General features: G+C 49.4%; 1 protein-coding gene across 4 annotated transcripts in view; it reads left to right on the forward strand.

Moving 5' to 3' along the window:
- Nucleotides 1-1,127: 1,127 nt before the first annotated feature.
- PUF60 (poly(U) binding splicing factor 60) overlaps nt 1,128-17,591 on the forward strand; it is an 86,352-nt gene continuing 69,888 nt past the window's right edge. For all 4 annotated transcript variants that reach the window (XM_082257587.1, XM_082257588.1, XM_082257589.1 and 1 more), the window contains exon 1: nt 1,128-1,197. In XM_082257587.1, the coding sequence (XP_082113713.1) occupies nt 1,177-1,197 (21 nt within the window). In that variant the 5' untranslated portion in view covers nt 1,128-1,176. The remainder of the gene's footprint in view (nt 1,198-17,591) is intronic.

The raw sequence follows: 17,591 nt of genomic DNA on the forward strand, positions 1-17,591 counted from the left end.
TGGAGGACAGAAGGAAAGGGGTCTGGGGTATAGAGGACAGAGGGACAAGGGTCCAGGGTATGGAGGAAAGTGGGAAAGGGGTCTGGGGTGTGGAGGGCAGAGAGAGAGGGGTCTGGGGTGTTGGGAACAGAGGGAGAGAGGTCTGGGGTATGGAGGACAGAGGGAGGGAGGTCTGGGGTATGGAGGACAGAGGGACAGGGGCGTGGGGTAAGGGGGATAGAAGGACAGAGACAGGGGTATGGAGGACAGAGGAACAGGGGTATGGAGGACAGATGGACAGGGGTGTGAAGTATGGGGTATGGAGGGCAGGGATCTGGAGTATAGAGGACAGAGGGACAGGTGTCTGGGGTATGGAGGACAGAGGGAAAGGACTCTGGGGTATTGAGGACAGAGGGACAGTGGTCTGTTATATGGAGGACAGTGGGAAAGGGGTCTGTGGTATGGAGGACGGAGGGATAGGGGTCTGGGGTATGGAGGACACAGGGACTGGGGTCTGTAATATGGAGGACAGAGGGACAGGTTTCTGGGGTGTGGAGGACAGAGGAAAAGGGATATAGAGGACAGGGGGACAGGGGTCTGTAATATGGAGGACAGAGGTACAGGGGTCTGTAATATGGAGGACAGAGGTACAGGGGTCTGTAATATGGAGGACAGAGGTACAGGGGTCTGGGGTGTGGAGGACAGAGGGACAGGGGTCTGAAATTTGGAGGACAGGGGTCTGGGGTATATAGAGACAGGGGTCAAGGGTATGGATGATGGAGGGACCGGGGTCCGAGTTCTGGAGGACAGAGAGACAGTGGTGTGGGGTATAAAGGACAGAAGGATAGGGCTCTGTAATATGGAGGACAGAGGGACAGGGGTGTGGGGTATGGAGGACAGGGCTCTGTAACATGAAGGACAGAAGAAGAGAGGTTTTTATTGTCATTTGACCTCCTTTCCATTATTTATTATTAGGGCCTGTTTTGCCGCCCTGAAATTCTGTCGGCTTTGTCTGTACTCAGTAAAGATTTGTCAAAGAAAAAAAAAAACTAAGTTTACGTAGTGAAGCCTTTTCTCGCGAGTTTTCCCAGGGACAGATCTGTGAGATCTCGCGAGATCTTCTTTTGTCTTCTATAGTCCCCTTCAAATCTCGCGAGATTTGTCCGCCGTGAGGAGACCGAGGAGCCGGAGGAGCTGATGGCGACCGCAGTCATGCTGGTGAGTGTGAGCCGAGGAATGATGACGGGAGTGATATGTCCGGGGGCGGGGGAGGGGAGAGTATGTCTGCCATACACTAGTACCCTCATCATCCCTGTACCTGAGGAGCTTACAATCTGTCACATACTATTATTATTATACATTTATATAGCTCTGACACATACCACAGTGCTGTACAGAGATCACTTAGCCATCAGTCTCTGTACCAGAGGAGCTTACACTCTAATCTCCCCCCCCCCCCCCTCAGTCACATCAGTCTCTGTACCAGAGGAGCTTACACTCTAATGTCCCCCCCCCCCCACACTCACATCAGTCTCTGTACCAGGGTAGCTTACACTCCAATGTCCCCCCCCCCCACAGTCACATCAGTCTATGTACCAGAGGAGCTTACACTCTAATGTCCCCCCCCCCACAGTCACATCAGTCTCTGTACCAGGGTAGCTTACACTCTAATGCCCCCCCCCCCCCCAGTTACATCAGTCTCTGTACCAGAGGAGCTTACACTCTAATGTCCCCCCCCCCCCCACAGTCACATCAGTCTCTGTACCAGGGTAGCTTACACTCTAATGTCCCCCCCCCCCCAGTTACATCAGTCTCTGTACCAGAGGAGCTTACACTCTAATGTCCCCCCCCCCCCAGTTACATCAGTCTCTGTACCAGAGGAGCTTACACTCTAATGCCCCCCCCCCCCCAGTTACATCAGTCTCTGTACCAGAGGAGCTTACACTCTAATGTCCCCCCCCCCCCCACAGTCACATCAGTCTCTGTACCAGGGTAGCTTACACTCTAATGTCCCCCCCCCCCCAGTTACATCAGTCTCTGTACCAGAGGAGCTTACACTCTAATGTCCCCCCCCCCCCAGTTACATCAGTCTCTGTACCAGAGGAGCTTACACTCTAATGTCCCCCCCCCCAGTTACATCAGTCTCTGTACCAGGGTAGCTTACACTCTAATGTCCCCCCCCCCCACAGTCACATCAGTCTCTGTACCAGAGGAGCTTACACTCTAATGTCCCCCCTCCCCCCCACAGTCACATCAGTCTATGTACTAGAGGAGCTTACACTCTAATGTCCCCCCCCCCCCACAGTCACATCAGTCTCTGTACCAGAGGAGCTTACACTCTAATGTCCCCCCCCCCCCCACAGTCACATCAGTCTCTGTACCAGAGGAGCTTACACTCTAATGTCCCCCCCCCCAGTTACATCAGTCTCTGTACCAGGGTAGCTTACACTCTAATGTCCCCCCCCCCAGTTACATCAGTCTCTGTACCAGAGGAGCTTACACTCTAATGTCCCCCCCCCCCCCCAGTTACATCAGTCTCTGTAACAGAGGAGCTTACACTCTAATGTCCCCCCCCCCACACTCACATCAGTCTCTGTACCAGGGTAGCTTACACTCTAATGTCCCCCCCCCAGTTACATCAGTCTCTGTACCAGAGGAGCTTACACTCTAATGTCCCCCCCCCCCCCCCACAGTCACATCAGTCTCTGTACCAGGGTAGCTTACACTCTAATGTCCCCCCCCCCCAGTTACATCAGTCTCTGTACCAGAGGAGCTTACACTCTAATGTCCCCCCCCCCCAGTTACATCAGTCTCTGTACCAGGGTAGCTTACACTCTAATGCCCCCCCCCCCCCAGTTACATCAGTCTCTGTACCAGGGTAGCTTACACTCTAATGCCCCCCCCCCCCCAGTTACATCAGTCTCTGTACCAGAGGAGCTTACACTCTAATGTCCCCCCCCCCCACAGTCACATCAGTCTCTGTACCAGGGTAGCTTACACTCTAATGTCCCCCCCCCCCCCCAGTTACATCAGTCTCTGTACCAGGGTAGCTTACACTCTAATGTCCCCCCCCCCCACAGTCACATCAGTCTCTGTACCAGGGTAGCTTACACTCTAATGTCCCCCCCCCCCCACAGTCACATCAGTCTCTGTACCAGGGTAGCTTACACTCTAATGTCCCCCCCCCCCCCACAGTCACATCAGTCTCTGTACCAGGGTAGCTTACACTCTAATGTCCCCCCCCCCCCCCACAGTCACATCAGTCTATGTACCAGAGGAGCTTACACTCTAATGTCCCCCCCCCACCACAGTCACATCAGTCTCTGTACCAGAGGAGCTTACACTCTAATGTCCCCCCCCCCCACAGTCACATCAGTCTCTGTACCAGAGGAGCTTACACTCTAATGTCCCCCCTCCCCCCCACAGTCACATCAGTCTCTGTACCAGGGTAGCTTACACTCTAATGTCCCCCCCCCCCAGTTACATCAGTCTCTGTACCAGAGGAGCTTACACTCTAATGTCCCCCTCCCCCCAGTTACATCAGTCTCTGTACCAGGGTAGCTTACACTCTAATGCCCCCCCCCCCCCAGTTACATCAGTCTCTGTACCAGGGTAGCTTACACTCTAATGTCCCCCCCCCCCCACAGTCACATCAGTCTCTGTACCAGGGTAGCTTACACTCTAATGTCCCCCCCCCCCCAGTTACATCAGTCTCTGTACCAGAGGAGCTTACACTCTAATGTCCCCCCCCCCCACAGTTACATCAGTCTCTGTACCAGAGGAGCTTACACTCTAATGTCCCGTCCCCCCCCAGTTACATCAGTCTCTGTACCAGGGTAGCTTACACTCTAATGTCCCCCCCCCCCCACAGTCACATCAGTCTCTGTACCAGAGGAGCTTACACTCTAATGTCCCCCCCCCCCCCACAGTCACATCAGTCTCTGTACCAGAGGAGCTTACACTCTAATGTCCCCCCCCCCCCCACAGTCACATCAGTCTCTGTACCAGGGTAGCTTACACTCTAATGTCCCCCCCCCCCCCCAGTTACATCAGTCTTTTGTAACAGAGGAGCTTACACTCTAATGTCCCCCCCCCCCCCACACTCACATCAGTCTCTGTACCAGGGTAGCTTACACTCTAATGTCCCCCCCCCCAGTTACATCAGTCTCTGTACCAGAGGAGCTTACACTCTAATGTCCCCCCCCCCCCACAGTCACATCAGTCTCTGTACCAGGGTAGCTTACACTCTAATGTCCCCCCCCCCCCCAGTTACATCAGTCTCTGTACCAGAGGAGCTTACACTCTAATGTCCCCCCCCCCCCCAGTTACATCAGTCTCTGTACCAGGGTAGCTTACACTCTAATGCCCCCCCCCCCCCCAGTTACATCAGTCTCTGTACCAGAGGAGCTTACACTCTAATGTCCCCCCCCCCACAGTCACATCAGTCTCTGTACCAGGGTAGCTTACACTCTAATGTCCCCCCCCCCCCCCCAGTTACATCAGTCTCTGTACCAGAGGAGCTTACACTCTAATGTCCCCCCCCCCACAGTTACATCAGTCTCTGTACCAGGGTAGCTTACACTCTAATGTCCCCCCCCCACCACAGTCACATCAGTCTCTGTACCAGAGGAGCTTACACTCTAATGTCCCCCCCCCCCCACAGTCACATCAGTCTCTGTACCAGAGGAGCTTACACTCTAATGTCCCCCCTCCCCCCCACAGTCACATCAGTCTCTGTACCAGGGTAGCTTACACTCTAATGTCCCCCCCCCCCAGTTACATCAGTCTCTGTACCAGAGGAGCTTACACTCTAATGTCCCCCTCCCCCCAGTTACATCAGTCTCTGTACCAGGGTAGCTTACACTCTAATGCCCCCCCCCCCCCAGTTACATCAGTCTCTGTACCAGGGTAGCTTACACTCTAATGCCCCCCCCCCCCAGTTACATCAGTCTCTGTACCAGAGGAGCTTACACTCTAATGTCCCCCCCCCCCACAGTCACATCAGTCTCTGTACCAGGGTAGCTTACACTCTAATGTCCCCCCCCCCCCCCAGTTACATCAGTCTCTGTACCAGAGGAGCTTACACTCTAATGTCCCCCCCCCCACCACAGTCACATCAGTCTCTGTACCAGAGGAGCTTACACTCTAATGTCCCCCCCCCCCCCACAGTCACATCAGTCTCTGTACCAGAGGAGCTTACACTCTAATGTCCCCCCTCCCCCCCACAGTCACATCAGTCTATGTACTAGAGGAGCTTACACTCTAATGTCCCCCCCCCCCACAGTCACATCAGTCTCTGTACCAGAGGAGCTTACACTCTAATGTCCCCCCCCCCCCACAGTCACATTAGTCTCTGTACCAGAGGAGCTTACACTCTAATATCCCCCTCCCCCCCCTCACAGTCACATCAGTCTCTGTACCAGAGGAGCTTACACTCTAATGTCCCCCCCCCCAGTTACATCAGTCTCTGTACCAGGGTAGCTTACACTCTAATGCCCCCCCCCCCCACAGTCACATCAGTCTCTGTACCAGAGGAGCTTACACTCTAATATCCCCCTCCCCCCCCCCCCTCACAGTCACATCAGTCTCTGTACCAGAGGAGATTACACTCTAATGTCCCCCCCCCCAGTTACATCAGTCTCTGTACCAGAGGAGCTTACACTCTAATGTCCCCCCCCCCCACAGTCACATCAGTCTCTGTACCAGAGGAGCTTACACTCTAATGTCCCCCCTCCCCCCCACAGTCACATCAGTCTCTGTACCAGGGTAGCTTACACTCTAATGTCCCCCCCCCCCAGTTACATCAGTCTCTGTACCAGAGGAGCTTACACTCTAATGCCCCTCCCCCCCAGTTACATCAGTCTCTGTACCAGGGTAGCTTACACTCTAATGCCCCCCCCCCCAGTTACATCAGTCTCTGTACCAGAGGAGCTTACACTCTAATGTCCCCCCCCCCCCCCCCCCCACAGTCACATCAGTCTCTGTACCAGGGTAGCTTACACTCTAATGTCCCCCCCCCCCAGTTACATCAGTCTCTGTACCAGAGGAGCTTACACTCTAATGTCCCCCCCCACAGTTACATCAGTCTCTGTACCAGGGTAGCTTACACTCTAATGTCCCCCCCCCCCCACAGTCACATCAGTCTATGTACCAGAGGAGCTTACATTCTAATGTCCCCCCCCCCACCACAGTCACATCAGTCTCTGTACCAGAGGAGCTTACACTCTAATGTCCCCCCCCCCCCCCCACAGTCACATCAGTCTCTGTACCAGAGGAGCTTACACTCTAATGTCCCCCCTCCCCCCCACAGTCACATCAGTCTATGTACTAGAGGAGCTTACACTCTAATGTCCCCCCCCCCACAGTCACATCAGTCTCTGTACCAGAGGAGCTTACACTCTAATGTCCCCCCCCCCCCACAGTCACATTAGTCTCTGTACCAGAGGAGCTTACACTCTAATATCCCCCTCCCCCCCCTCACAGTCACATCAGTCTCTGTACCAGAGGAGCTTACACTCTAATGTCCCCCCCCCCAGTTACATCAGTCTCTGTACCAGGGTAGCTTACACTCTAATGCCCCCCCCCCCCCCCAGTTACATCAGTCTCTGTACCAGAAGAGCTTACACTCTAATGTCCCCCCCCCCCCACACTCACATCAGTCTCTGTACCAGGGTAGCTTACACTCTAATGTCCCCCCCCCCCCCCAGTTACATCAGTCTCTGTACCAGAGGAGCTTACACTCTAATGTCCCCCCCCCCCCCCACAGTCACATCAGTCTCTGTACCAGGGTAGCTTACACTCTAATGCCCCCCCAGTTACATCAGTCTCTGTACCAGAAGAGCTTACACTCTAATGTCCCCCCCCCACAGTCACATCAGTCTCTGTACCAGGGTAGCTTACACTCTAATGTCCCCCCCCCCACAGTCACATCAGTCTCTGTACCAGAGGAGCTTACACTCTAATGTCCCCCCACAGTCACACACTATTATTATTATTATACATTTATATAGCTCTGACATATACCGCAGTGCTGTACAGAGATCACTGAGACTATATACAGAGCACACAGCGGCACATCTAAGGCAATGATTGGTCTATTTTCTTCCCTAGAATATGTCAGCACTGCTATCTGCCCACCCCTTCACTTCAGCCAATCAGAGGAAGCCTTGTATGCATTCATAAAATACAAGGCTTGCTGTGAATGGCTGAGCACTCGGAGGGGAAGTTAAGTCTCCATATGGCTGCCAGAACACAGTGCAGGGGTCTTCAAACTACGACCTTCCAGTTGTTCAGGAACTACAATTCCCATCATGCCCTAGTCATGTCTGTGAATGTCAGAGTTTTACAATGCCTCATGGGATTTGTAGTTCTGCAACAGCTGGAGGGCCGTAGTTTGAGGATTCCTGGTATAGTATAGGCAGCTGATGCTTCTTCCGGCTTCTCCAGCACCGACCGCAGGAACATTAATTAGTGAAGGAAATAGTTTGTGTGGATCAGCATGGTCCAATCTATTTAAAGCGTTTGTTACCCCCGACACGTCATACTCCTGATATGTGGCTGCTGTACTCTCTACTCGTATGGGAAAGTCTCCTGTTCTATTCATGTTGCTTCCTTTGTGTGAAATCACCAGTGTTCCTGCCAGTTCCTCTGCTTTACTATCAAAAACTGACCTCACTAAGCAGGAGAGCACAGCATGTTCAGTTCTCTAGCTATGCTGGGAGCTCTGTTCTTCAATCGTCAGATTTGTCCTGACAGCCCCTCCTTGCACAGCTTTTCATTGGGAATCTCCGTGTTCTGCTGTTTGTCCTCCCCCCAGCTATATATATATATATATACACACACACACACACAAATGTTTTTCCTTTCATTTCCATTTTAAACTGAATGTGTTGTTTTACATTATGCACTTTCTGCCCACGCTATAGCCGAAAGATGGCCTCCAGTTCTTGGAGGATGTCAGTGGGCGCGCTCTGTGACCGTTGTGTTCCTTCGACACAGTGTATCACAGATCAGGGTAAAGGGCCAATCACAGCGGCCCTTTATCATGTGATCAGCTGTTTCCAATCACAGCTTTCACAATGTAAACAGAGGCAGCGTGTGAGGTACACTGATCATCATTGCAGCTTAGCAGTGTGGCCTGGTCGCCCGCCCCATGTAAGCGCAACTGTCAGTTCAATGTGTACACTAATCATTATTGCAGCTTAGCAGTGTGGCCTGGTCGGGCGCCCCCCTGTAAGTGCGGTGGCGGCCTGGTCGGTTGCCCCCCTGTAAGTGTGGCGGCGGCCTGGTCGGGTGCCCCCCTGTAAGTGCGGCGGCGGCCTGGTCGGGGGCCCCCCTGTAAGTGCGGCGGCGGCCTGGTCAGGTGCCCCCCTGTAAGTGCGGCGGCGGCCTGGTCAGGTGCCCCCCTGTAAGTGCGGCGGCGGCCTGGTCAGGTGCCCCCCTGTAAGTGCGGCGGCGGCCTGGTCGGGCGCCCCCCTGTAAGTGCGGCGGCGGCCCGGTCGGGCGCCCCCCTGTAAGTGCGGCGGCGGCCCGGTCGGGCGCCCCCCTGTAAGGGCGGCGGCCTGGTCGGGCGCCCCCCTGTAAGGGCGGCGGCCTGGTCGGGCGCCCCCCTGTAAGGGCGGCGGCCTGGTCGGGCGCCCCCCTGTAAGGGCGGCGGCGGCCTGGTACGGCGCCCCCCTGTAAGGGCGGTGGCGGCCTGGTCCGGCGCCCCCCCCCTGTATTGAAGTAGTAAGGTCATAGTTAACCTGGAGTAGGGATTTGCCGTGGTGTCTGCTCTACCAGAGTGGTAAAATGTTACCATTGCCTGTGGTCTGCTGAGTAGCTCTAATTGGGGCTGTATTTTGGGTTTGGGACAATGCATAGGAAGTAGTGATGGAGGGAATATGGGAGGGGTTTGGTTTTGTATGAGTGTTGCCTGACGCCATATTTCATTTATCTTATGAGATGCTCCATTGCAGCACCACATTATGTGATTGGTCGGCCCCCCTAAATACTTACCTGAGTCCGGTCTCAATCCAACAATGAGCATCAGAGCCTAGGGCCTCCTGGCTCCCCCCCCCCCCCCCATTGGTTCAGACACAGCAGCAGGCGCTATTGGCTCCCGCTGCTGTCAGGCACAGCCAGTAAGAAGAATGCGGGGAAAGCCACACTTTATGTATCCTATTGACACACAGGGGTGACTTGAAAGCAAGCACTCCACTCCACACAAGTGCACCTATAACAAGCCGCTTGATCCGGGGGCACTCAGCGGAGGAGAGGAGGCAGAAGCATCGGTTAGGGACCCGAAACGAGGAGGATCAGGACTGCTCTGTGCAAAACGATTTACACAGAGCAGGTAACTATGACATGTTTGTTGTGAAAAAAAAATACCTTTAGTATCACTCAACCCCTTGACCTCCGAAAGATTTACCCCCCCCCCCCCCAATATGACCAGGTCTTTTTTTTTTTTTTTTTGCTACATGGCACTGCATTACTTTAACTGACAATTATGTGGTTGTGCGACGCTATACACAAATTTGTCATTTTTTTTCCCCCGCAAATAGAGCTTTCTTTTGTTGCTATTTGATCACCTCTGCATGTATTTTTTTGCACTATAATCAAAAAAAAAAGACTGAAATTTTGAGAGGTAAAAAAACGTTTTGCTATAAAACATCCAATTAAAAAAAGTAAAAAAAAAAAAAATCTAATTTCTTCATAAATTTTGGCCAATATGTGTTCTGCTACAAGTTTTTGGTTAAAAAAAAATAAATAAAAATTTCAAGTGTATATTGATTGGTTTGCGCAAAAGTTATAGTGTCTACAAAGCATGTGATATATACTAGAATTTGTATTTTATACTGGTAACAGCAGCAATCAGCGACTTATAACACGATTGCGATATTGCGGCGGCCAATCTGGCACTTAGTGAGAACCAGTGATGCTAATACAGTGATCAGTGCTAAAAATATGCACTGTCACTGTACTAAGAGCACTGGCTGGGAATGGGTTAAACATCTAGGGCAATCAAAAGGTTAAATGTGTGCCTAACCAGTGTTTGTGTGTACTACAGTGAATATAAAAAGTCTACACAAACCTGGTAAAAGGTCAGGTTTCTGTGATTTAAAAAAATGAGACAAAGATAAATCACTTCAGAACTTTTTCCACCTTAATGGGCCATACACACTATAAGATTTTCTGAAGATTTTTTCCTTTAGATTTACCAAAACCAGATAATATGAGGTCAAACCTAAACCCTTTCAATTTGTATGCAGTCTGGCAGGCCCTTCCACTACATAGAAAAGGTAAATATGAAGGAAATCTAAACACAAAAGTTGGATAGTGTGTTTATAGCTTTAGGGACCGTTCACACCATAGAAACGCAGTCCGGATGCGATCCAGATACTTTTCTGCATGTGCAATTTTGATGCAGTCCATTGCATTTCCCCCCTCTTTTTTTCTTAACCTTAAAGCGGAGTTCCACCCAAAAGTGGAACTTCCGCTTTAGGGAGTCCTGACCCCCCGACATGCCACATTTGGCATGTCATTTTTTGGGGGGGGGAAGCGGGTACCTAGTTTTGACAGGTACCCGCTCCCACTTCCGCTCGGAGCGCCGCGGCGCCCTGAACGGAAGTTCTCCTCTCCCCCTCCCTCCCTGCAATCTTCTGGGACACGTCAGAGGTCCCAGAAGATTGCCGGCCAATCACGGCGCGCAGCGCGACTCGCGCATGCGCAGTGGGTACCCGGCTGTGAAGCCGCAAACTGTAACAGCCGGGTGCCCACAGCAGTGATGCCGGCGCCGAGGGAGAGGATCGAGGCTTCCGGCGGCCGCATCGCTGGACCGTTGGACAGGTGAGTAAATGGCTGGAACTCCGCTTTAACCGCTTGCCGACCGACGCAAGTACATTTACTGCGGCAGTCAGCCCCTCCTGGGCAAAGTGACGTAGTACTACGTCGCTCGCCCAGGAGCCTGTAGGGGGCGAGCGCGCGCCCCCGCTCGTTCACAGCCATCCTCGCGATCTCCCGCTGGAAAGGGAGAAAGGCAGGCGGCTGATGTAAACAAAGCCGTCTGTCATTCTCCCTGATGTAACAGCAGAGACTATACGATCCTGCTATGTAGGATCGTATGTCTCTGTGTTTACATCACTAGCTACACCCCTTAACAGTAAGGCTACATTCACACCTGAGCGTAGCGTTTTTCGTGCGTTTTTTACCGCGATTTTACCGCGATTTTTGCGGCGTTTTTTACCGCGATTTTACCGTGATTTTTACCGCGATTTTTGTGCAGGTGTTTTTAGATTGAATAGAGATCAATGGAAAACGCCTGTAATCTGCCCAAAAAGAAGCTCATGTACTTTTTTGAGCGTTGGGCGTTTTGTATACAGCGTCAAAACGCTCAGATGTGAACAGGGGCCATTGAAATGAATAGGATTTGTCTTGTTGGGCGTTTTGAGAGCTGATCCTAGAGCAGAAAAACGCCCCAAAAACGCCCCAAAACGCCTAGATGTGAACGGAGCCTTAGAAGCATGCCCCTAGGGACACACTTAACCCCTGCGTCTCTAATAGTTAACCCCTTCCCTGCCAGTGTCATTTTACAGTAACAGTGCATATGTATAGCACTGATTACTGTAGTAATGTCACTGGTAACCCCAAAAGTGTCAAAAATGTCAGTCAGGGGTCTGATCTGTCCGCCACAATGTCGCAGTCCCACAAAAAAAATCGCAGATCGCCGCCATTACTAGTTAAAAAAAAAAAAAACAATAAAAATGACAAAAATCTTTCCCGTAGTTAGTAAACGCAATAACTTTTGTGCAAACCAATCAAAATACACTTATTGTGATTTTTTTTTTTTTTTTTTTTACCAAAAATATGTAGCAGAAAACAAATTGGCCTAAAATGTTAAAAAAATTTTGATTTTTACATATTTTTTTGGGGTAATTTCATATAAAAAATGTGAAAAATATTGTTATTTTTTCAAAATTGTCGCTCTTTTTTTGTTTATAGCACAAAAAATAAAAATCGCACAGATGATCAAATACCACCAAAAGAAAGCTCTATTTGTGGGAAAGAAAGGACGTTAATTTAATTTGGTTACAGCGTCCCACGACCGTGCAATAGTCTGTTAAAGTCACACAGTGCCGAATCAGGCCCTATTTTGCGGTCTTTGAGCAGCCAAATCCTCCGGGGCTTAAGTGGTTAAATAAGGACGTGTGTTCCAGTGCGTGTTTGATGCGTTTTACAGCATTCCACAGCGTTCAGTGCAGGAAAAATGCAGCATGTTCTTTTTTTTTTTTTTTTTTCTTGAACTGCAAGCACTGGTGTGAACTATGCCATTGGAAACCATATAACCTACTTTCCATACTTTTTTGATGCATATTAAAAACTCGCTGGACTGCATGTGGTGTAAACTGGTCCTTTAATGTGACCTATTAACTGTACAACTCAATTGAGAAAAAAAAAAACTGAAATCTTGTAGGGGGCGGGAGGAAAAATAAAAAAAAAAATAAAATAATGTGGTTGCATAAGTGTGCACACCCTCTTATAACTGGGGATGTAACTGTGTTCGGAATTGGGCCCCTTTCAAACATACGGTCCGTTTGTCCATTTTTCATCCATCCGTTGATGGATGAAAAACGGACATCAATACATCTCTATGTAAAAACGGATGATCATCCGTTTTCATCCGCTTCCGTCAATGTCCGTTTTTTGGAACGGATGAATGCCCTATTTTTCATCCGTCAAAAAAAAAAAACGGATCGGACAAAAAACTGATGTAAATGGATGAGCAATCACAGTACAGTCAGTACACATCTGCCATCATTTAAAGTGCCTCTGATTAACCCCAAATAAAGTTCAGCTGTTCTAGTAGGTCTTTCCTGACATTTTCTTAGTTGCATCCTACAGCAAAAGCCATGGTCCTCAGAGAGCTTCCAAAGCATCAGAGGGATCTCATTGGTAAAAGGTAACAGTCACAAGAAGGGTACAAAAGACTTTCCAAGGCATTAGATATACCATGGAACACAGTGAAGACCGTCATCATGAAGTAGAGAAAATCTGGCAGAACAGTGATATCACCAAGAACTTGACGTCCCTCCAAAATTAATAAAAAGACGAGAAGAAAACTGGTCAGGGAGGCTGCCAAGAGGCCTCCAGCAACATTAAAGGAGGTGCAGGAATATGTGGGAAGTACTGGCTGTGTGGTCCATGTGACAACAATCTCCCGTATTCTTCATATGTCTGGGCTATGGGGTGGAGGGGAAGACGGAAGCCTTTTCTTACCAAGAAAAACATCCAAGCCCGGCTACATTTAATAAAAACACATCTGAAGTCTCCCAAAAGCATGTAGGAAAATGTTCTGGTCTGATGAAACCAAGGTTGAACTTTTTAGCAATAATTCCAAAACATAGGTTTGGTGTAAAAACGACACTGCACATCACCAAAAGAACACCATACCCACTGTGAAGCATGGTGGTGGCAGCATCATGCTTTGGGGCTGTTTTTCTTCAGCTGGAACAGGGGCCTTAGTCAAGGTAGAGGGAATTATGAACAGTTCCAAATACAACAGTCGATATTGGCACAAAACCTTCAGGCTTCTGCTAGAGGAGCTGAACATGAAGAGGAACTTCATCTTTCAGCATGACAACGACCCAAATCATACATCCAAATCAACAAAGGAATGGCCGAGCCAGAAGAAGATTAAAGTTTTGGAATGGCCCAGCCAGAGCCCAGACCTGAATCTAATTGAAAATCTGTGGGGTGATGCGAAGAGGGCTGTGCACAGGAGATGCCCTCGCTATCTGACAGATTTGGAGTGTTTTTGCAAAGAAGAGTGGGCAAATATTGCCAAGTCAGGATGTGCCATGCTGATAGACTCATACCCAAATAGACTGAGCGCTGTAATAAAATCAAAAGGTGCTTCAACAAAGTATTAGTTTAAGGGTGTGCACACTTATGCAACCATATATATATATTTTTTTACTTCCCTCCACCTAAAAGATTTCAGTTTGTTGTTCAACTGAGTTGTACAGCTTTTAGGTCACATTAAAGGTGGAAGAAGTTCTGAAGTGATTTATCTTTGTCTCATTTTTTTTTTACATCACAGAAACCTGACATTTTACCAGGGGTGTGTAGACTTTTTTTATATCTACTCTATGTGTGCGTTTTTTTTTACGAAAGGGATGTGCTTTGCAGGAAAACATAATCCTGCACATCCCCGCTGTCAGGATGGAGCTCTGCTTTGTTTAGAGGCAGAGCTGGGTTCTGCCATCCTATTCGCTGATCAGCGGGTGCTGGCGGATATCCTTTGACCGGCACCTGCTGATCGGCTTTTGCTGTGACTAATCACAGTAGAAGCAGCGCGCCACTTTGCCGCGGTATAATGCCGTTATACGGTTGGCAAGTGGTTAAAGCACAAGAGGATTGGTGCCTGTTGTGGCGAATAGTAATCAGAGATGGTGATCTGTAACTGTGGACGCACTGCAAGCTCTATAAACGAATATTTGGCCAATTAATTTGGGAGAAGGAAATAAAGCAGACCTTCCCTGTAGAACACGAGTGTGCAGCTTTGCAACCCTCCCACCAACAATCTGCATATCTGAAAAGCTAACTTTTTTTTTTTTTTTTCTTTTTTTGAGTGTTTACAAATGTCCCAATGGTTATTCTAGCATAGGGAAAAACATTCAGTCTCAGATGGCTTCAGAAGACACGCAGCCACTCATTGAAATTGGAGGCGAAGTGGTTTATTTTTAAGCTACATATAGGGGTTCTTTACTGTTAGAGCATTAAGGATGTGGAACTCCCTTCCGTAAGCGGTGGTGTCAGCCGGGAGTGTCGATTATAGGGCTGGGCGATGAAACGATACCGATATGTATCGCGATAGTGACATTTTCGATAGCAATAAAAGACTTTTAACGATAAAACGAAAAGTCCGCTCTGACGGGTTTAAGCTTTAAAAATGGCGCCGCCCGTCGCATACATGTCACTGCGCACGCGCCGCCGCCGCTCGGGAGAGGCCGGGAATAGCCGAAATTACACGAGCGGTGGCGGCGGGTGCGCAATGACGTGGCAGCGCCGGGCGGCGCTATTTTTTAAATGAAGGCGCCTCTGGAACAGGTAAGTGAAACAGCTTCACTACCTGCCATTATGCAGGGCTGCGGGCATGGTCTACCTGTACCATGCCCACAGCACTGCATCTCCTGTAGTATGCCCACAACCCCGGATCCTCCTGCACCATGCCAGTCACCCTGCATTCTCCTGCACCATGCCAGTCACCCTGCATTCTCCTGCACCATGCCAGTCACCCTGCATTCTCCTGCACCATGCCAGTCACCCTGCATTCTCCTGCACCATGCCAGTCACCCTGCATTCTCCTGCACCATGCCAGTCACCCTGCATTCTCCTGCACCATGCCAGTCACCCTGCATTCTCCTGCACCATGCCAGTCACCCTGCATTCTCCTGCACCATGCCAGTCACCCTGCATTCTCCTGCACCATGCCAGTCACCCTGCATTCTCCTGCACCATGCCAGTCACCCTGCATTCTCCTGCACCATGCCAGTCACCCTGCATTCTCCTGCACCATGCCAGTCACCTGCATTCTCCTGTACCATGCCAGTACCCTGCATTCTCCTGTACCATGCCAGTGCCCTGCATTCTCCTGCACCATGCCAGTCACCCTGCATTCTCCTGCACCATGCCAGTCACCCTGCATTCTCCTGCACCATGCCAGTCACCCTGCATTCTCCTGCACCATGCCAGTCACCCTGCATTCTCCTGCACCATGCCAGTGCCCTGCATTCTCCTGCACCATGCCAGTGCCCTGCATTCTCCTGCACCATGCCAGTCACCCTGCATTCTCCTGCACCATGCCAGTGCCCTGCATTCTCCTGCACCATGCCAGTGCCCTGCATTCTCCTGCACCATGCCAGTGCCCTGCATTCTCCTGCACCATGCCAGTGCCCTGCATTCTCCTGCACCATGCCAGTGCCCTGCATTCTCCTGCACCATGCCAGTGCCCGGCATTCTCCTGCTCCATGCCAGTGCCCGGCATTCTCCTGCACCATGCCAGTGCCCTGCATTCTCCTGCACCATGCCAGCCGCCCTGCATTCTCCTGCACCTTGCCAGCCGCCCTGCATTCTCCTGCACCTTGCCAGCCGCCCTGCATTCTCACCCTAGGGTCCTTATTTTAAATGGGTAATAAAAAATATCAATAATTATCAATATCGACCGATATGAAATACTGATATCGTGATACAGTTTTCAGCCATATCGCCCAGCCCTAGTCGATTAGTTTCCAAAAGCTATTAAATGGGCATCTTAGCCAGCAGAATATACAGGGAATTATTACCTCCTCAGGATCTAAAAATCAGACCTCGCTACAGCATTCTGAAACAAGAGTGAAACCATAAATATAAATCAAAATAAAGTTGCCACTTTACATAGTAATGAATGATTAACAGATCTACCCACAAAATAAAGGTAAATGGGGGCGCTAAGCAATGATAAATGCAACAGTGAATAACACCCAGTGATAATAAAGCGCATAAATCAAATAAAGTCTAAAGTGAACATATCCATAGCTGGACATGTATATCTGTGAAATATCAAACATTGTTGATTGAATATTCTCCACACCATGTGCAAAACGTGTCACCGCTTCCCCATAGGATGTACACACCAATAATATTTGCCTCAATATTGCCAAGCATGAGAGTGTGAGGCAAATATTATTGGTGTGTACATCCTATGGGGTCTAATCTCTTTCAATGTTTTTATTGAATTTTCGCAACATAAAAAAACAAACGAGCCATATTGTTCAGACAATGTGGCAAATGAACAAAATGGATCCATATAACTAAATACTGTCAGTAGCTCTGAAGGAACATACAGCATATTGTCTAATCTAACCTTTAACCACTTAAGCCCCGGAGGATTTTCCTGCTAAAAGACCAGGGGGTATTTTGCGATTCGGCACTGCGTGACTTTAACGGACAATTGCGCGGTCGTGCGACGCTGTACCTAAACGAATTTGGCGTCCTTTTTTTCCCACAAACAGAGCTTTCTTTTGGTGGTATTTGATCACCTGTGCGATTTTTTTTTTTTTTGATCACGCGCTATAAACAAAAAAAGAGCGACAATTTTGCAAAAATAACAATATTTTTCACATTTTTTTTATATGAAATTCCCCCCAAAAAAAATGTAAAAATCAAAATTTTTTAACATTTTCGGCCAATTTGTTTTATGCTACCTATGTTTGGTAAAAAAATCGCAAAAAGCGTATTTTTATTGGTTTGCGCAAAAGTTATCGCGTTTACTAACAAAGGGAAAGATTTTTGTCATTTTTGGTGTTTTTTTTTTTTTTTTTTTTTTTTTAACGCGTAATGGCGGCGATCTGCGATTTTTTTTTTTTGCGGTACTGCGACATTGGGGCGGACAGATCGGACCCTTGACTGACATTTTTGACACTTTTGGGGTTACCAGTGACATTTCTACAGTAATCAGTGCTATACATATGCACTGTTACTGTAAAAATATACTGGTAGTGAAGGGGTTAACTTTATTTGGGAGGGAGGGGCTGTGTGTGTCCCTAGGGGCGTGCTTTCTACTGTGATTGGCTGTGGCTTGAGCTGTAAGGACA

Source organism: Pelophylax lessonae (genome assembly GCF_965119305.1).
Source record: "Pelophylax lessonae genome assembly, chromosome: 5".
NCBI classification, from domain to species: domain Eukaryota; kingdom Metazoa; phylum Chordata; class Amphibia; order Anura; family Ranidae; genus Pelophylax; species Pelophylax lessonae.